The sequence below is a fragment of the Cervus canadensis genome, chromosome 27 (genome assembly GCF_019320065.1).
Source record: "Cervus canadensis isolate Bull #8, Minnesota chromosome 27, ASM1932006v1, whole genome shotgun sequence".
In the NCBI taxonomy this organism is placed as follows: Eukaryota; Metazoa; Chordata; class Mammalia; order Artiodactyla; family Cervidae; genus Cervus; species Cervus canadensis.
The window spans coordinates 51,532,705-51,553,404 of NC_057412.1; the positions used below are offsets into that span (position 1 = coordinate 51,532,705).

At 43.4% G+C, this 20,700-nt stretch overlaps 1 protein-coding gene across 13 annotated transcripts in view; it reads left to right on the plus strand.

Annotated features, from left to right (window-relative positions):
- PHLDB2 (pleckstrin homology like domain family B member 2) overlaps positions 1-20,700 on the plus strand; it is a 239,121-nt gene that overhangs the window by 168,128 nt on the left and 50,293 nt on the right. For all 13 annotated transcript variants that reach the window (XM_043449068.1, XM_043449062.1, XM_043449066.1 and 10 more), the window contains 3 exons: positions 1,808-2,191; positions 11,503-11,646; positions 12,709-12,846. In XM_043449068.1, coding sequence (XP_043305003.1) covers positions 1,808-2,191; positions 11,503-11,646; positions 12,709-12,846 — 666 coding nt within the window. The remainder of the gene's footprint in view (positions 1-1,807; positions 2,192-11,502; positions 11,647-12,708; positions 12,847-20,700) is intronic.

The window sequence follows — 20,700 nt, forward strand, 5'->3', positions numbered from 1 at the left end:
AATTTACCTACACTGCAGACAGAGGAGTCTTCCTTGGAGATTAGCCTCTAATGCAGATGCTCTTGAGCAGGGATAAATTATAACATCTTGTCCCTATCCCCTTCCTCACTTATGCCTTCCAGTCGTTTTTGCTTATTCCCGTGCAGACTTTTCTAGATTGTTAGATAAGTTTAAACTGAGGTGATGAGTGCTGTGCCACGCCGCCGCCCACCCCACCTCCCCACCCCGCACACTCTCCCCACAAGGCCGGGGTGGGTAGGGCTTGGCAGCTGGCGGCAGCCGCAGAGATAAATAAGCGCCGGGACTCCTGGATGCCCAGGGTGCAGAAGCTCCTGCGATGAGGTCGTGCAGCGGAGCGCCTTCCATGGGACGAGGCCATGAGGACGGGGCTGCAGCTGGAGTCCAGAAGTTCAGGCAGTGAAAGGGAGGTGCGGCTTATAAGAACCAGTTTAATAGTCCTTTTGATCATGTCATTGCATTTTTGGAGTGTGCAGAGTACTTAGGAAGACGGATAAAAGCCATTTCATGCTAATTTGTCATTAAATGGATGTATTTAATGAAAACCAGGGAACTATGTTGGCCTTTTCCTATTTGATTTTCTTATGTGATATTCTTCCACTAATAAAGAGTAAACTGCCTTCAGAATTTCATCTCTACAGATTTGCTGTAAGATATTAAAAGCAATAGCCCAGGGCTCCTTAACATTTTTCTCTTTTGTTACTGGTAACCAGTTTGGAAAATGTTTCTCTGTGGAAGACTTTAGAATCCTATTTTCAATGTGGTAGGTGTAATGACAAGAGATTTTTTTGCTATTTTATTTTTTTCTTTTCACTTTGGCAATTGAGCTAATGTGAGAGAAGAAGATGTTGAGTTTCCTTATCCCAACAGTGCTGTCTAGGTTTATGATAAGCATTTTGTAGATTATATCCCCTTGTTCACAAACATATAGTAAATTTACTTAAAGTCAAAAATCATAAATATATACTTGTTTTTTCTGGGGATCTTGGTGCAGTGGCAGTTAGTGGTACCATTATAGACATCAATGGCTGGTATACTGATTTTTTAAAACAAACTGTCATTTTATAGCTCAGCTGAATGATTCAAATATTTAATGATCTCAGAATTTGAAATATATTGCTGTCTTCCTATCTAGACCTGATGTTGAATATTCTTTATCTTCCTACAACATTCTCTTTTTTTAAAAATTGATTTATTCATGTGAGAAATTGGTGGGAAAGATCTTTATATCATGACAAGATAATAAAAAAGTTTTGAAAGTTTTGAAGCATTTTAAGAAAAAAGATTAAAGATCAAGTTACGGCTTTCAAATTAAACCGTTTTTAAAGTAGCATTTTTCTTTTGTGCATCTAAACAGTAGAATGGTATTTCTATAGAAAGAGAATTAATTTTAAGTGCAAATATAATACTAAGGCTGCAATGATGAAAGAGCTATTATTGAAGGCAGATAGAAGAGGGAGGCAAGGAGGTGAAGATTTCAAAAAGGAGATTAAAAAAAATCTTTGAAGTGTTTGGAGAATTGATAAATCAAAAAAGTTCTCACTAAGTGTTAGTATGTGCTAGGATCAGCACTGGGATATACAAATAAAAAACTGAGTTTGGGAGGAAAATCAGGTCTTGTTGAACCAGGTTTCATCTGGATTTTATAAATGGGTTCATCAATGATAAAAAGTATCACCAGCCGAGTGTCTGTGGGACTCTGTGAATCCACCAGTGGTCCCAGTCTCTGCTCTATGTGGGGTGGCTCCCTTCTCCCAGACTCACCGACCTCCCGCCCTCTGTGTTCTAGGAGAGACAGCGTCTGGAGACCATCCTCAGTCTCTGTGCTGAGTACACGAAGCCTGACAGCCGCATGGCCCCCGGCACCACCGTGGCAGACGTGCAGAAAATCAACAAGGAGCTGGAGAAGCTGCAGCTCTCCGACGAGGAGTCTGTGTTTGAAGAAGCCCTGGTGGGCCCGGACACCCAGCACAGGCGCCACCAGAGAAGCGCGCTCCACGACGCGGACCTGGCCGGCGTGGGGAGCCTCGGTCAGAGCAGTGCCAGCTTCCTCCCCCCACGGGGCGCCAGGAGTGATGAGCTGCTCAGGGACCTCACCCGGACTCCCCCGCCGCCCTCCTCTGCCTTTCTGAAAGCTTCCGGCGAGTCTGCTTACCTAAGTATCCTACCAAAGGTAAAGCCGGCCACACACAGGGATTAGATGCAGGGCTGGGACCGCGCATCTGCCCTGGCCACGACACCAGGGGTCATCCGCCCTGGCCGCGACACCAGGGGTCTTGCTGCTTGTTTTCCAGAATGCTTTCAGTGAAGCAGCTGCTCTGGTGGCCCAGACAGGAAAGAATCTGCCTGCCATGCAGGAGAACCAGGTTCAGTTCCTGGATGGGGGAAGATCCCCTGGAGGAGGAAATGGCAGTCCACTCCAGTATTCTTGCCTGGGAGATTCCATGGTCAGAGGGACCTGGTGGGCCACAGGCCATGGGGGTTGCAAAGAGTCAGACACGACTGAGCGACTAACACTCACTAAGCAAGGCGCCCCAAATTCTAGTGTTTACTGTAAAGTAGCAGATTTAGACTCCAGAAAGTGTACCAGAACAGAAAGAGAAAGAAAAGCGGCGTGACTTCTCCCGTCCCCTCTGGTTGCACACCTGTGGGGTAAACACAGGGTCTTACCTGCCTTCGCGGTATTTCTGTGCACAGGTGGCAATGGAAGCGTAGACACACAGATACACAAGTATAGTGCTCTGCGTGGTGTTGTCCTCCTATTGAATGTCTTGAGCATCTTTGCATATTACTATACACAGTTCTACCTCATTCTTATTAATGGTCAACTAGTATTTTATTGTTTGGAAATACTGTTTAAATTGTTACCAATATTTTACTAATAAAATCTATATGCAGTGAATATTCTGGAATATATATATATTAGCACAAATTGTGCAAATGTGTCTGTGGAGTTGGTAGGTCAAAGAGTGTGTATTATTCATTTTAAACAATATTTCCAAATTACACTCTCAAAGACTGTGTGTATTTCCAGGTGACTCTTGAGAAGAGTTTATCCCTGCACCTTGTTATTCATACACTTGCCAAAGTATGTATCATCAAAATTTTTAATTTGCTAAGTTAGTTATGTTTTAATTTGCGTGCCAATTTAACTGGCAAGAATACTGGAGTGGGTAGCCATTCCCTTCTCCAGAGGATCTTCCCAACCCAGGGCTTGAACCAGGGTCTCCTGCATTGCAGGCGGATTCTTTACTGTCCTCCCACCAGGGAAGTCCCCTCCTCACTGGTAACCACTAGCTTATTCTCTTTATCAATAAATCTGTTTCCGTTTTGTTATGTTTATTTTTCTAGGTTCCACATGCAAGTGCTAATATGCAGTATTTGTCTTCCTCTGGCTGACTTATCTCACTAAACATAATATCCTCCAGGCCCATCCATGTTGTTGCAAATAGGAGCTTTTCATTCTTCTTTATGAATAATGTCTCATTGCCCATGTTTGCGACGTCCTCCTAACCATTCATTTGCTACACTCAGGTTGCTTTCATTCCTTGGCTATTATAAACAGTGTTGCTATAAATATTGAGGTGCATATATCTTTTCAAATTACTGTTTTTTGTTTTCTTCAGATATATACCCAGGATTAGGACTTGCTGGATCATATGGTGGTTCTGTTTTCAGTTTTTATGAGAAAGCTCCGTGCTGTTTTCCATAGTGGTTTACCGGTTTACATCCCCACCCATAGCGTACTAAGGTTCCCTTTGCTCCACACCCTCGCCGGCATATGTTACCTGTGAACTTTTGATGATAGCCGCTCTGAGAGGTGTGAGGAGGCCTCGCTGTGGCTGTGATTTGCACTATTCTGCTGCTCTGACAGGTGTGAGGAGGTCTCGCTGTGGCTGTGATTTGCACTATTCTGCCGCTCTGACAGGTGTGAGGTGGCATCGCTGTGGCTGTGATTTGCACTATTCTGCCGCTCTGACAGGTGTGAGTGGCCTCTCTGTGGCTGTGATTTGCACTATTCTGCCTCTCTGACAGGTGTGAGGTGGCCTCGCTGTGGCTGTGATTTGCATTACTCGGGTGACTGGCGATGTTGAGCACCTTCTCGTGTGCCTGTTTGCCATCTGCATGGCTTCTTCGAAAAGCTGTCTACTCAGGTCTCCTGCCCTTTTTAAAACAGTTGTGTTTCTGATATTGAATTATATGAGCTGTATATTCTGGATATTAACTCTTTATTGGTCATATCATTTGCAAATATTTTCTCCCATTCAGCAGGTTGTCTCTTCATTTTGGTGATGGTTTCCTTTGCTGTCAAAAAAACTTTTCAGTTTAAGTTTTTAGGGGGGTGGGGTTCCCTTGTACGCGACTCTGTTTTTGTCTTGCTGCCTTTGAAATTCTCTTCCCCATCTCTGGCTTTGCCGTTCTCGTTGTGATCTGTCTCCAAGTGGGTCTCTGAGCTCATCTTCTCTGAAACTCCCTGCTCCTCCTGTACTAGAAATCTGTTTCCTTCTTCAGCTTCAGGAGCTTTCAGCCATAATTTCATCCAATATATTTTCCACCCCTTTCTCTTTTCACCTTCTGGGACCCCTGTAACGTGAATGTTATAACACTTGATGTTGTCTCAGGAGCCCCTAGGTTTGTTTTTCTTTTTGCTGTTTATGATTGGGTGATTTCACTTTTCTCTCTTCCAGATTTCTCATGTGTTCTTCTGTATCACCTAATCTGCTATTAATTCCTTCGAGTGTATTCTTCATTTCAGTTATTGTATTCTGGAGCTCCATCTGTTTTTTAAAATATGTTTTAGTTCCTTGTTAAAATTCTTATTCTTTGTATCTTTTCTTTTTCCACCGAGCTCAGTTAACATTCTTATTACTAATACTCTGAGCCCTTTTATCTGGTAAATTTTTATCTCTGCTTCATTAGGGTTTTCTTCAGGTCTTTCTTCCCCCTTGTTCTTTCATTTGAAACATTTCCTTCTGTATTCCCATTATGTTTACCTTTATGAAATTGGTTGAAATAGTTACCTACCCTGATCTTGAATGGGATATCCTTGTGTGTGGGTGCCCCTGTGCGGCCTGCAAGCGCCCGGTGGCTTTGGTGGGAAAAGCTGGATCTGAAGTGAGCAGGGACCCCATCTTCTCCTGGGCTGTGCTGGCGGCTGTCACCTTGGTGAGAGGTGGGCCGGCGATGGAGGGGCTGGCGCCGCGGCCGGGGCCAGGCTGGCTGCTCCCGAGTTCAGCGCCCGCCACTTCCCTGTCTGGGTGCCAGCAGAGCTCAAGCTGCTGGGGCAGGAGCCCTGAGGGTCGAGTCCAGGCAGGTTCCTCTTCTGTGTGCGCTCCCTCCCCCGAATGCAGCCCCTCTGTCCTGGCGGGGAGCCGCTCAGGAGCAAGAGACAGGCACTCTTGATCAGGCGCTTCTTGCAGACCGGAGCAGCTGAGGGAAACCAACCAGACTCCCCACACTGTTTTCAGCCTGCTTCCTCCCCTTCTTGCCGAGAGCAGGCAGACACGTGCACCTGCTCTTCGTGAGCAGAGTCTCGGCCTCTTGAGCCCTCCTGTAAGTCCCACAGTTTTCACCAGCTAAGGGACTTGTCTCACCTGGGCTGGCCCCTACCGCCGCTGTGCCCTAACTTCGCAGGTGGGATCTCTGAGCCCGTCATATCCCCCTCCTCCTCTGTGTCCTGCTAGGCGCATGGGTCCTGCCTGATTGCGTCTCCTCTCTTCCTCCACGACCCCATGTGGATCTTTACAGCTTTTCTTGTAGCAGAGGCTTTCCTCCAGGCTCCTGTTTGTGTCCGGCTAGAGTTGCTACACATCTAGATGTATTCTTGATGTGTCCGTCAGGGCGGTGAACTCGGCATCCTCCTACTCAACCATCTGGATCTCCCTTGTCTTCCTCGTCACTGATTTTTAAAACATGCTTTGTCTCAGTACTAGGAGCTATTGTGGTGGTAAGGACATTATTCTTTTATCATGAGTTGTCTTCCCCTTGACATTATTATTGACTGTTTAAGATATATTGGACATTATCAGTTCAGTTCAGTTGCTCAGTCATGTCTGACTCTTTGCAACCCCATGGACTTCAACATATCAGGCTCCCCTGTCCATCACCAACTCCCGGAGCTTGCTCAAAAGCTCATGTCCATAGAGTTGGTGATGCCATCCAACCATCTCATCCTCTGTCATCCCCTTCTCCTGAAAAGGTTGTGTAAAGAGTTTCTATTTGTCCTCCTTGCTTTCCTAGACTATCTCCTATTATTTACATCTTGCCTAAGTATGATAGTGGGCTTCCCTGGTGTCTCAGATGGTAAAGAATCTGCCTGCAATGCGGGAGACCCGGGTTTCATCCCTGGATCAGGAAGATCCCCTGGAGAAGGAAACGGCCACCCACTCCAGTATTCTTGCCTGGAGAATCCCATGGTCAGAGGAGCCTGGTGGGCTACAGTCTACGGGGTCGCAAACAGCTGGACGTGACTGAGCGAGGAACACACCTGAGTTTGGTACATTCATCAAAACTGATGAACCAACTTTGATATGCGATATTGACCAAAGACCCTAGTTTACATTAAGGATATCTTCTCATATTGTATGCTTCCCTGATAACTCAGATGGTAAAGAATTCACCTGCAATTCAGGAGACTTGGGTTCAATCCTTAGATCAGAAAGATCCCTGGAGAACGAAATGGCTACCCACTCCAGTATTTTTGCCTGGAGAGTATTACGGACAGAAGAGCCCGGCGGACTACAGTTCATGGGGTTGCAAAGAGTCAGACATGACTGAGCGGCTGAACATACACACACTTCATGTTGTATGGTTCTATTGGTTTTGACAAGTACAGTGTAATACGTCCATTGTTGCTGTCTCGTACATAATAATTTCATCACCCTGAGAATCTCCTGGATTCAGCCTGTTTGTTTCTCTTCCCTGCTGCCGTGAAACCTTGTCAGCTGTCATTCTTGTCATTGTCTCTGTAGTTTTGCCTTTTCCAGTGCAACAAAACTTTCTGACTGAATGTTTCTAGTCAGAAGTCTACCTACCTATAGAGTTTGCCCATGTATTCATCAGGACTCTGGACTGTTCAGCCCTTCTTTCTTCTAAGGACTAGAAGAGTAATTCTCAAAGGAGGGTAATTCTGAATAGGACTTCTGTCTCTCCTGCTAGAAAGTTGCAATGGTTAGAAACTAGGATGTGGGATAGAAATAAAAAATTCTTGGTGTTCAGGCAAAGTAAATGACCCATCATTTGAACATCCGAGCTGTTGTCATCAGACATGGGGCTTCCTGCACTTTTTATCTTAAATCCTTTCACTCTCGTCCTTCACAGAGCCCTGCCAAACTTTTGTTAAAACGGTGAGCTGTGTGCTCTGAGGACTAACTTTCGGGAGACGAGTTTCCTCCTGAAGGGCTTCCCAGGTAGCACTAACGCTAAGGAACCTGCCTGCCAATGCAGGAGACCCAAGAGACCTGGATTCGATCCCTGGGTTGGGAAGATCCTCTGGAAGAGGGCGCGGCAACCCACTCCAGTGTTCTTGTGCGGGCTTCTGTCCATGGGGCAGCCAAGAGACAGACACCACTGCGTGTCTAAGCACACACACACGGCTTCCTCCTGAAGAGTGCTGTGACAAGAACACTGTTGGGTATAAATGAGCAGATTTTGACAGATGTTTTTCATTGCCCCAGTACGCTTCCGGGAAATAGGACTTTGAAGCTTGGAACATCTTTGCAGCACAGAGTGGAAGACTGTATCTCCTTTCGAGACAGGAAACATCCAGGGCACCTCTGGGCATCACACGGCAGCTTAGACAGAGTGAGCTGAGAGGCAGTGGGTTCCAGGGAACGGGTTTTCCACTTTTGATCCTGTGAAGACAGATATATGTTACCTTGAGACAGGAGATAGAAGAATCTTTAAAAAAAAAAAAAGTCCTGTTCTTTTGTTTTAAATGCTATTCCTCTTTGAGTGTTTTTGGATTATTTACTTAACAAAGTACAGTGTTTGTTATTATCTACCTGAGGAGTAAATGGAGAAGAATGTGAAAAACACTCTAAATTTGTTGCAGGAAGGGGACCCCTTCCAGGGCCCGAAACTGGGCTCTTGTCTAACACTCGGAAATGAATTGTCTGAGGAGACACATGCTGACAAAGCAAGAGATTTTATTGGGAAAGGGCACCCGGGCGGAGAGCAGGAGGGTAAGGGAACCCAGGAGAACTGCTCTACCGCGTGGCTCGCAGTCTTGGGTTTTATGGTGATGGGATTCGTTTCCAGGTAGTCTTTGGCCACATTCTAATTCAGAGTCTTTCCTGGTGGCGCACGCATCGCTCAGCCAAGATGGATGCTAGCAAGAGGGATTCTGGGAAGTGGACGGACACACGGTGTCTCCTTTTGATCTTTCCCGAACTCTTCCGGCTGGTGGTGGCCTATTAGTTCCGTATTCCTTATCAGGATCTCCTGCCATAAAACAACTCATGCAAATGGTTACTATGGTGCCTGGCCAGGGTGGGCGGTTTCAGTCAGTGTGCTTCCCCTAACAAATTGATTTAATGACAAAGATCTTTATATTTAGGAAGCCTGAAATTCACCATTTTTGACTTTGCTTTTATCTAACACTTAAAGATGCAGATGACCTTGGAAGTATGCTCTTTTTAATTGGCTTTATGAATCTGTCTACAACCACCTGAGGTGAAAGCTGAAAACAGCTCACTTTTTTTTCCTTGCAGTTTTATTGATATATAATTGACATACAGCACTGTATAAATTTAAAGGGTACAGCCTAATGACTTGACTTACATGTCTTGCAAAATTATTGCTGCAATAAATTTAGTTAATTCCATCTCCTCATGTATTTGCCAAAAAAATATTTATTCTCTTGTGATGAAAACTTTTCCGCTCTTTTTGAGTAATCATGTAATCATTCTGTCTACAGTGGAAACCCTTCATACTTGCAACCCTCTCTGATCTCAAGAGGTTTCTAAGTTAATCTATCTGATTTTTTTAATGGTAATGTATAGGCTTCCACTGAGAGTTAAGTGTTTTAATAAAATCATATATTGTGCACCCCCAGATATGCTGTTTTTGAGTTAATTCCATCCACAGGCACACAGAAAGGGGAGATAGGAGTAGGGACAAGACAATTTCCATTTACTGTGCCCCCCCTTTTGCATATTTCTTCTTAGAAACCTCTTGAGATCAGAGATCGCACACACACACACACAGGGAAGGGTAGATGCAAACTGTCTAGTCCCTACTGTCTCTCCTTTCTGTGAGTGAGTAGATGGAGTTAACGCAAAAACAATACATCTGTGTATGCACAATATGTGCTTTTGTTAAAACATCACTCTCAGTGGAACCCTATACATTACTATAAAAAAAAATCAGATAGATTAAAATTCCACTTTTCTCTGTCACCACAAACTAAAGCTGTTTAGTGGCTACCACACCCTTGGTATGCTCTTGTTTTTTATTTGGATATAAACGAGAGTCCAGCATCCTCATTCCTTTCTATTACAAACCACAGTTTTAGAATGCCTCTTAAAGATTTTGCTTTTTATAAATAACAATAACAAAAGTCAGTACCTAGGTAACTTTTACTGCTACAAACAGACTAACAAGTTGTCTTTTCTTAGACCTATTGTGATAAATTTTCTAGAAATGTTGAGTTATACAGATACTTACAAGTGCCACTGTTACCTATCAGTATAGTTTCGCAGATTGTTCAGTTTTTCTTTTCTTTTGATGCTTTGCTTCCACCAATGAAAGATATTTTTAAACCATGTTGGAAGTTGAAACCTAATATGAAATGTTGAACCAACAGGATACTGGCCTTCTTGAGGCTTTCCTGCTGGGATTACTCCTCGATGATTTAGGAATGGCATTCACTATTGCAGGCATTCCTCATGCCCTAAAACTGGCCACCCAAGTGTTAGGACAATGAGATTCATTGTCTGTGAAGAAAGGTCACAGGTTGTTTAATTAGTTAGATACTGGGTTTAAGATGACAGTTTAAAATCTAACTATCAGCAAACAAATAAACAGAGGGCTTGAAAGGCCTTCTAACCTTTGCTCTAGTCAGCCTGAGATGTGTAACTTCTCAATGGTTAAATTTTGAGAAGCAGCAAAGTAGGGTTAAGAATAAAGAATATTAATAAAGAATAAAGAAACGGACATGATGCCTATCTTCTTACAGTAATTTTTAGGATTGTTAAGTACGTTAAATGAATTTAGAGACACAAAACGTTAATGGTTTCTTTGGTTAATTTGAATGTTCTTTTCAGTGGTTAGTGAGTAATCTTCAGCAATTTATGTATTATAACTTGGCTGTTGTTTCCAATTTCCAATTGTGAAATTATATAATCATTGACTTACTGGTGCAAAGAAATTGCTTCTTTTTCAAAGAGAGAGAAAATTAAATAAATAATGCCTATATTGGCGTCCCTTGCCTGATAGAAAGACTGGTCTCCACCAGGGGATATCCAAAATAACTAACTTGAAATTCTTGAAAAAAGAAGCTATCTTCAATTTGTTGTGTTTCTTCTTAAAATAATTGGCAGTCACATTTTGGCTGTGTGTATGATCTAAATATTCCTTTCTTTTCTGGGCATTTGTCATAACTCTGTTCAGAGGTATAAGTATGCCCTATGTCACTTAATTTCTTTCCTAACTTTCTCATTCCTTGTGAAGGATGTCAGTTTTTCCATGGCATAATTTTATGAATAATGGCCAATATCCTATTTCAAGTCACAAGAGCTCATTGGCCCAGTTAGCGTCTTTGTCAGTACATAGGACAGAGACCAGTGAGTAGCGTGCTAATGCAAAAGCTGAAACATGAAGTAACTTGGTATTAGGTGCATAATTTTAAATCATTCTGAGGGTCGCCAAAGTAATAAAGTAGTAGTGTCCTGCTTATTAACTTCAGAGAACACTTCAGTGAGGTGGGGCCAAATACCCTGTCCCTATTTACCGTCTTGTATTGGAAGGAATATAAATCAGAAGGATTGCTCATTTGCAGATAGCCCTAGCAGTGGGACCCAGTAGAAATTCTGGAGACTTGTAGGAAGTGTATTCCCTTGGAGACAGGAGAGAACATGGAGCTTGTAATGAAGGTAGCAGAGTGCCCAAGAGACATTCCTGAAGAAGATGTCAGAAGTCTCCTCTAGATTCTAGTTCTCTGTACTCCATACTTTATCTGTAACCTGAGAGAAGTCTCTACAATCTCTGTGGACTATAGCTTCCTCATCTATATTACCTCTTGGTTATTTTGGTTTTAAAAGGACATGAATTTACTCACTGAACCTGATTTGTAGACGCTTACCTGAGACACTATCTACTGGGGGTCTACGGGAAAATGCAGAGTTCCAAGTAAACAGTCACAGGGATGCTTTTAGAGTTCAAACAGACACAGACTGTGAAATGCTAGACTTGTGACTGGTTTATTAACTGGGAAATTCTGGCATTGAAGTGTGACCAGCCCTTTTGTGTGTTGATTAATCACAGACCCCAGAGGGCATAAGTGAAGAACAAAGGATTCTGGAATTGACTGCGATGGAAGAGACCCGGATAACAATTCTGAACAACCTTGAGGAACTCGAACAAAAAATCAAAGATATAAACGACCAGATGGAGGAGTCTTCCAGAGAGGTACAAATCACGAGTTCACTTATTACCTCTCCCAATTTTCTTTCTTTCCTTTAGCTTAAATATAACATTACCTCTTAGGGCACAGGCCTTGGAGGGCAGAATACATAGAGGTCAACATGAGCAAATATTCATGGAATGGGTACATGTGTGGGGTATAATTGTCTTTTTAAAATGTTTCTTCTTTCTGTGTTTTTGTTCCACCAATGAGATAAGCATATGAAGCCATTTTTAATGTATGCTATGTAACTAACTTTGTCTTAACGGGTGTGTGCTTTCTGACCTGCTTCAAGATCTGTCAGCTGAGGTACCGTATATTTAGACGTTTAAGCTCAAATCCAACAAACATTTTTGTAAGTGTGTTAAGCATGAGTTGAGTATCATCTTGGCACTATGGGGGGATCTACATGTGAATCAATCATAGACCTCACTTTCCAGAGGTTTGCAAATCTCTAGAGGAGACAGACATATACAGTATAACTGCAGTTAAAGAAAAGGGTGATTTTTTCATACCTCCATGGAGTGAGAAGGAGGCACTCATTCTGCCCAGGAAGGATCTTCATGTCTGTTCTCACAGCTGATGCTGACAGCCCGTGTGTGGAAGGGAATGATCATCTGTCATGTAGAGACCCTGGAAGCCCCTCCTTGCCGGCATTGCTGGAAATGCAGTGCTTGCTTGACGGACTGAGTGCAGTTTTCACTTTCTGCGCTCTGGGGACAAACAGAGATGTGACTGCTCCCAAGATGGCTCACACTTGAGCCTGAATCTAAGCAAACGGGCAAAGTTACCTTGAGAAGTAAACGAAAAGGCGGGGAGGGTGTAATAGAAAAATTAAGGTAAAAGATAGCTAGTGTTCTTAGCAAGTACATTCTGGCCTCCCTACTTTCTCGTATAAGAATTCTGAGTCTTGCATGGACTCTCTGGAGTGTTTGCTGGGCTCCGTAATCTGACTGAAAACAGTAGTACTTTTTGCAATTTGTACCTGTTAAAAATACACCTTTAAAGGAGGCAGCTGGAAATTTCCCTGAAGGTGAAACATTTCTGAGCTTTGTTTGTGTCTTCAGCTGGATATGGAATGTGCTCTCTTGGACGGAGAACAAAAATCGGAAACAACGGAACTTATGAAAGAGAAGGAGATTTTGGATCATCTAAACCGGAAAATCACAGAACTGGAAAAGAACATTGTTGGTGAAAAGACCAAGGTAAAAAGAAAATTATACATGATACAAATTTTTCGGGCAACATGGTGGTCCCATTGATTAAATTTAAATGTTGCATGAATTGTGGTTTTGGACTTGGGTGCCAAGTTCCGGGAGACAGTGACACTAGGAAAGAGTCTTCAGACGAGGTAAGTCGTTGCAGACAGGACCCGCAGGTGCAGAGCAGCTGATGCGGAGACGGCAGGACCTGCTTAGTGTTTGAGCTGGTATTTGTGGCAGTTTACCCCTCCTGAGATGAGTGGATTGCTTTTTTCCATTAGCTTTTCTGCTGTTCTGATTCCACTTTTTTTTTAAAGAATCATTTTAGTACTTTGGAACTTCTTTGCTACTGGTGCCCTGCAAGGATGGCTTAAGCATATTCAAATATGGTTGCCTCATTTCTTTTCGTTTTTCTGTGTATTAAAAAGGTGAATGGGAAGTGTTCATCTCATCTGTCTTGCCTTGCCATTGGCTTCAATGCAAGTGCACTGCTCTTAGAAAAATATGTTGGGGTTTTCAGGGGATCCTCACACACTGCCAAGTGAAAACTGTGAAATACAGTTGACACTTATTTTGGAAAAAGTTTTACTTATATGTTTTAGGCCACAGCCTAAATGTTAGCTGATCCCTCCTAGGGAATATGAAGAATTACTTGCAGTTTTTAGAATTCAGGGTAGCAGTTGGGTTTTGGGATTTTTGTTGTTGTTGTTGTTGTTTTCTGTTTATTTTTTCTGGAAAATATTTCACTTACTGTCATCTCAAATTCTAAGTCAGTTACAGGAAACTCAGCCTAAATTAAAAATTAAAATTACAATTTGGAAAAAAAAAAGCAAATGAGCATTAATACATTCTTTCTTGATCATCGAGTTCTCCTCTAAACTGAGGAAAAGAAAAATAATTTCAGTTTGAGTAAATTCCACTGGTAATATGTGGAGAGGATTTCTGCTGCATGAGGCTTCCTTTTTAGGCTTCTCTTTGTTTGAAACCTATAAATAAGGGCATTTGATCTTGGTGCCAGAGAGTGAGCTCAAAAAGATATTGTCAGAAATTAAAGTCAGATTAAAAGCTACATATCAATTTCTTGGTTGCCCGCTTGTCAAGATTAAACTGCACATCTTTTTCATGTTAAAGTTTATGTATGTGCCTTTGAGCTCCAGACTTTGAAACTGTAAAGAATCCATTTGGGTAGTGGACATATTTTTCTTTAAAAGCTCAAAACCATATGAAAGCATTGATTGTCTAGTTCTGCCAAGCAGGGATATTATGGTTTTCAAAGATTCTGCACTGATACAGCAAGGAACTTTTGTTGGAGGCATCGGGTGTCTTTGTTTTGGTGCTTACTAGTATTTTATTGTTTATGTCAAACTGGAAAGCTTGTGGGACATTGGAATGGGGAATCAGAATCTCTGAACCTGTCTGCCTTCCCCATCCGTGTAGTTGTTTGTCTTTGTGTAACCCACATATGACACAGACTATAAATTCTATACACAAAAGTGAAGTAAGTTGAGTGAGTGCTAAATCTCACTTTTCAGGGCCAGTTGTGTTATATTCTCCAGACCTAAGGTGGAGATGGAGCTCTAGTAACATGGGTGGAAACAAACAAAGAGGAGGCTGCTTACATTATTGTTCTTTTTTGTATTCTTCCTATTATTATTTTGAAGAGAGGGGGCAGTGGGGGCTTGAAGCATAGAACCAGCTCATGCAGCTGTTAGGGGATTAGTTGGTCTCGGAAGGTGGGATTATTGTCTGTCGTCGCATGGTATGAAAAATGACAGAAAGTGGCTGTGGGTGAGAGATTCCAGAGGAAAACGAGGGAAGTGAAAACAGACTGGGCTAGGTGATGTCACTGCATATTCTTGACAACCAAACTCAGATGGAGACTGAATACCTCTTGGCAGCATCACTGTTTCTCAAATAAAGCTGCTCTACTGTTTTATGGCATGGCTATTTCATACCTTCACTCTGTTCAAACTTCTAGTCCAGTTTCCTCCCCTTGGCCCTGAGATGATCTCACCACCCACTTCACTTAGAAATTAGAGCATCTCATCTTCACAAAGAAAGGCTGGTGTGTGTGTGTGCTAAGTTGCTTCAGTCATGTCTGACTGTGACCCCATAGGCTGTAGCCCGCCAGACCTCTCTGTCCACGAGATTCTCCAGTCAAGAAAACCGGAGAGGGTTGCCATGCCCTCTTCCTGGGGACCTTCCCGACCCAGGGACTGAAGCCGAGTCTCATGTCTTCTGCATTGGCAGGCAAGTTCTTTACCACTAGCGCCACCTGGGAAGCCCAAGGAAGGCTCTTTTCCCCTCAGAGACCAGTCCCTTTGGGTGTGCCCAGGGTACCGTCCCACCGTCTAGAGGTTTTTCAGTCCTTCTTGTCCCAGCTCCTCCCATCCACTCCCTCTTTACTGGGCTTGTACTGCCAGTATGCCAACATTATTATTTTTAAAAATTGGTTGAGGAAGGGGAACACGTGCACCCATGGCTGATTCATGCGAATGTATGGCAAAAACCACCATAATATTGTTAAGTAGTTAGCCTCCAATTGAAATAAGTAAGTTTAAAAAAAAAGCAAAAAATTATTATTATTTAAAAATAAAGTTCCTTCCAGCAACAACCTTAGCTAGTTTCTCTTCAGCACAGCCGAGCTTTTCACAAGTTTTCTCAGCACAGTGTATGATGTCTTGCTCAGTTAGCCGTCCCCCATCCTTGCCACTGCTCCATCAGGTTTGCTCCTGTCTGTGCCACTGCTTTAGTGCAGCCTATCACATTCTTTTACAGCCACAGCTTCAAATAACCTGTGTGCACTGGTGACTGTCGAATGTATGTCTTTAGTCCACACCCTTTTTCTGAACTTCTGACTCATAACTTGTAGCCCAGCTGATATCTCCCCTGAGATATTTCTCAGGTATTTCCAGCTGAACACTCCATAGCGGAACTCTTGATCTCATCCTTCCCCTTGCCTTCCATACACCTCCCCTACTTCCAATCCTGTTCTTCCTCTGGTTTTCCCACCAGGAAGTAGCATCTTTATACACCTGTATGCCCAAACAGAAACCTGGAAGCTTGATATTTCTTTCTCTATCAACCCTACTCCTAATTGATTGCAATGCTATTTTTCAATTACTTTAACTTCCCTGCATCTCCCCTAATAGCATTCTCTTCAAAATCATCAACATTTCCTTTTGAGTTCCGTTTCCACTTGCTTCCCATCAGTCCATTTTCTTCACAGCAGCCAGTGTGACTTTTAAAATATAAATGAGGTCACATCCTTCTGGTTTGTATTCCCCTGTATTTTATATGAGCCTAAACTCCTTATCAGTCCTGACTGTTTCCATTACTTTCCTCCCCTCTTCACCTCGCTCACGTGGTGGCCTTCTTTCTGTTTGTTCACAGGTCCACCCCGCCCTCTGCCCCTGCCCAGCGCCCTTGCAGATCAGCTCGCCTGGCCTGGAGTCCCCTTCCCCACCTTCTGTGTCTGGTTGGCTCCGTCTCTAAAGGCTTGAGCCCAGTGCTGGTTTTGCAGAAAAGCCCTCCCGGCCCATTCCAGCTCAGATGATAAGCTCTCTGTTGTTCTGTCAGTCCTTTCACAATCACATTTGGTCATTTATATTTGTTTTGGTTTGGTTAGATATTTATTTCCCTCCCTAGCCTGTGAAATAGAGGTAGGCACTGTTATCCACTGTTTATCCAGCTCGTAAGAGGTGCCAGAATACCGCCCAGTGTTCTTTGGGAATATTGTCCTTGGATCTTCTGCTAACGGCGAGTCCCAGCTGAGTCTGAACAGAAACATGGAGCCAAACACCTGCTTAAGAGCTGCGTGCGGCCAAGTCTCAGGACAGCTGGGGTGCTCTGTCCAGGGGCTCACGCCAGGCGGCTCGCAGTCACGCCGCTCGCTGAGCCAGGGCGTGAGACAGAAGAAGGAAGTGGCCTTTCCCCTTTTGGATCTCGTTTCCTTTCCCATACACCTGTTGCTGTTGTCAGATATAAACGGTGGAATGAGAAAACCAAAACCTGAAAAGATATCCCTGTTGGGCAAACTCCAGTTTAGATGTCGGCAGCACATCCTGTAAGCCTGGCTCTCATTTTTTGGAGACAAGGCCTGGAGCCATAGGAGGAAAGTTTAATATCATGTCAGAGTTCAAATCCTGGCGTGAAATTGTCGACGTTGTTTTCTTGGCTCTCAGGATCAGACTTTAATGTTATTTCTTTTAGCTTCCTTGGGAACTATATTCTGTTTTTGGTGCTTAGTATCAATTGATGTATTTTCTATGTGACCACTATTTATCATGTGGTACTATACTATGCTCACTCATGTCTGATTCTCTGCAACCCCGTGGACTCCATGGGATTCTCCAGGCCATGCTGGAGTGGGTAGCCTTTCCCTTCCTGAGGGGATCTTCCTGGATTGAACCCAGGTCTCCTGCATTGCAGGCAGATTCTTTACCAGCTGAGCTACCAGGGAAGCTCAAAGTATAAACTACAGGCATAATTATATATACAGTGTAAAATATAGACAGTCTTTAATTATGTGTTTGTTGAATCCATATGCGTACATGTATGTGTTGTGTATGTGTGTGTGTACACACATGCACACATGCACACACACACATGTGTACGGTGCGCGTTTGCAGGAGCTCCCTGGGCTGCCTTGCATCGCCCTTGTGGGCACCATCGTCAAGCCCATCAGTGCGCCTGTGTCCAGGTGGCGCTACGCTGAAGGCCGTCTGCCTGTTGCGTTCTCAGACAGTGGCCACATCACAAATAGAGTCTCTATGAGCTTGGATGAACCCTGAACAAATATAAGGATCAGGCTCGAACATACACTCAAGGGGGATGTTCATTTGAAGCAGTAAGCGTAAAGCCATAGTATTTTCTTAGGGCAGGAGAAAGGAGAGAGACTTGTTAGCCTCTGCACTGGAAAGCTGTTTTAGTTTGATGGGCTTGGTGACTGGGAAGCCACCAGAAACGTGAAGCTCAGTTTGGGCAGAGCTGGAACGGCTTCCCTCCCCCAGTGCTTCCACTCTCTGAAGGCAAAGCCTCATTTGGGGCAACTGCTGGACGTATTTCTGCATCTGTTTATGTCCATTTCCCTTCAGTCTTTGTCTATTTCTGACGACGTAAAAAATTAAAAACCGAAAATAGCTTTTCAGTGTCTCTATTTTTGGATTATCTTCTCATTCCTGCTCCTGAGCATATGACAATCAAAAATTAGTTGTACTGAAATTAAATAAAATAGTTAAGGAAAGGCTTTGCTCACATAGTCTTGTTGAAGTCTTTCCTATCACCCAGATGGGTCATCACAAAGCTCAAACTGTCCTTCTGTTTAAAGATCTGTCTTCACACAGATAGATTGTGAGACTTTGTAGCAATCCTGGTCTGCATACTTTTGTAGCTAAACACACTTAAATGTGGAAGCTGAAGCTTAAATCACTCTATACCATGAAGCTGTTCCTGGGTGAGATTTCCTTCAATTAGTAGACTAATTTTTCTATAATAAGCCTCATATCTTAAGTGGTTAATTGTATTCTCCATTATCATCTTGCCAAAGTACCTGTTACTTCCTCCCCATCCTTCCTTCTGAGCCAGGAGAAGACTGAGCCTGCCCAGAATTCCATGCAAAGTGTTAATGCCTCTTGGGTGCAGAGTCGTTGCCAAGTCACAGGCAGTGTTCAGAAGAGACCCAGCCCTTCCCGTGCCTCTTTCTTACATTTCAAAGCTAGCTCCCTGTTTAGAGGAAGTGGAAATATATTGTGGGATTTGGGGATTAAATGAACAGGATTCCAGGTTAGGGTGATTTGTTTTCTGATGGTTGTTTGATCAGATAAATTCCTAATGTTCTGACTTTCCAGTGTTCTCTACACTAAATATCCATTAATTGTGCAATAATATGTCAAAATCAACAGAAAAAAGAAATCCTCCAAAAATAATTTAAGAATGTGCCTCTCAAGTGGGTTTTCAACAATTACCATCTATGGACATAGGTCCATGATCTTTCCTCTACAATTCTGAAAAGTTTTGCAGGGGGAAAACTTTCTTTTTTATAAGGTTGGCATCAAAACTTATGGTTGCAAAACTTGACTTGGACTGATATTCACACTTGATATGAATATTCATAATTAGCAGCAGAAATAGAAGTATATTTGATTATAGGGTATTGCCCCAGACCTCACTGAAGATGCCATACAGTATATGTCTTATAAACTGTTACCTCTATTAAATGCAGGATATTCTGAAACCTAGAACACATTTGGCCTTACAGATTTCAGATAAGTAGTTTTGGCTCTAAAACAATTGCCTGATCTTGAACCTCTGAGAATGCATTCCTCTCAAACCTCCCCATGTGGTTTAGGAACTGGCAGGAAGGAGACTGGAAGGTGAATGGAGAGGACTTTGAATGGGCCAGTCTTAAATCGATGGCTTAGAGGGCTTCCCTGGTGGTTCAGTGGTGAAGAATCTGCCGGTAATGCAGGAGACGCGGGAGACTTGACTTTGATCCCTGGGTTGACAAGATCCCCTGGAGAAGGGCATGGCAACCCCCTCCCGTATTCTTGCCTGGAGAATCCGCATGGACTGAAGAGCCTGGTGGGCTGCAGTTCACAGACTCGCCAAGAGTTGAGCACAACTGAAGTGACTGAGCTCGCACCATACACCCTTAAACATGATGGCTTCGAGGGGCTTCCCTGGCGACTCAGTGATGAAGAGTCCACCTGTCAATGCAGAAGACACGGATTTGATTCCCGGTCTGGGACGATCCCCACGTGCTGCAGAGCAACTCAGCCCTGCCCCACAACCGTGCCTAGGGCCTAGGAGCCTCATCTGCTGAGCCCATGCACCCTAGAGCCGCTGCTCTGCAGCAGGAGGGGCCACCGCAGTGAGAGGCCCTCGCCTGCATCGAAGAGTGGCCCCTGCTTGCCACAGCCAGAGGAGAGCCCACACGCAGCCACTAAGAACCAACAGACAAAAGTAAATAAAGTTGTACGTTAAAGCTTGTTAGCCTAGGTATTATGAATTTTAACATATCTGTGCATCAGTTGCAAACTTGACACAGTGTTTCAAGAAACATGGCTTCAGTACCTATTTGTGCTGGATTCTGTGCTGAATACTTTGGAAATTACAAATACGAATCTTAATTTTTCAGAAAACCTTTATCAAGCTAATAGGGCTGCCAGATTTAGGGCTGCCAGGGGATCTTTCCAACCCAGGGATTGAGGCAGTCTCCTGCATTGCAGGTGGATTCTTTACCTACTGAGCCACCAGGCAAGCCCCATCTGAGACATACTTATATTTAAAAGCAGGCTTCCCTCGTAGCTCAGATGGTAAAGAATCAGTCTGCAATGCAGGGGACCTGCATTTGATCCCTGGGTCGGGAAGATCCCCTGGAGAAGGAAATGGCAACCCACTCCAGTATTCTTGCCTGGAGAATCCCATGGACAGAGACTGGCAGGCTACAGTCGATGGGGGTTGCGAAGAGTCGGACATGACTTAGCGACTAAACCACCACCGTACATTTAAAAAATCATTTATTGTTCATCTTTTTTTTTTTTTGGGGGGAGGGCATTTATTGTTCATCTTAAGTTCACATTTAACTGTGTTTCCTCTGTTTTATCTGGCAACCCTATAAACTAATGAAGTAGGCATCTTTATAGGGTAAACTCAAACCAAATATTAGTTAGATGTGGTAAAATTATGTTTTTATTGGCATTCAAAAATTTTCTGTGTAGTAGTGAAATTTTAATAGAGCCAGCAAGTTAAATTTCAGTTCCTTCCTTTGAGGCTACAACGTAGAGGAAATTTATTGTTGTCTTTTAACCAGAGATCTGACAAAATAAAGTCTTGGATTTTTAAGTTTATTCAAGA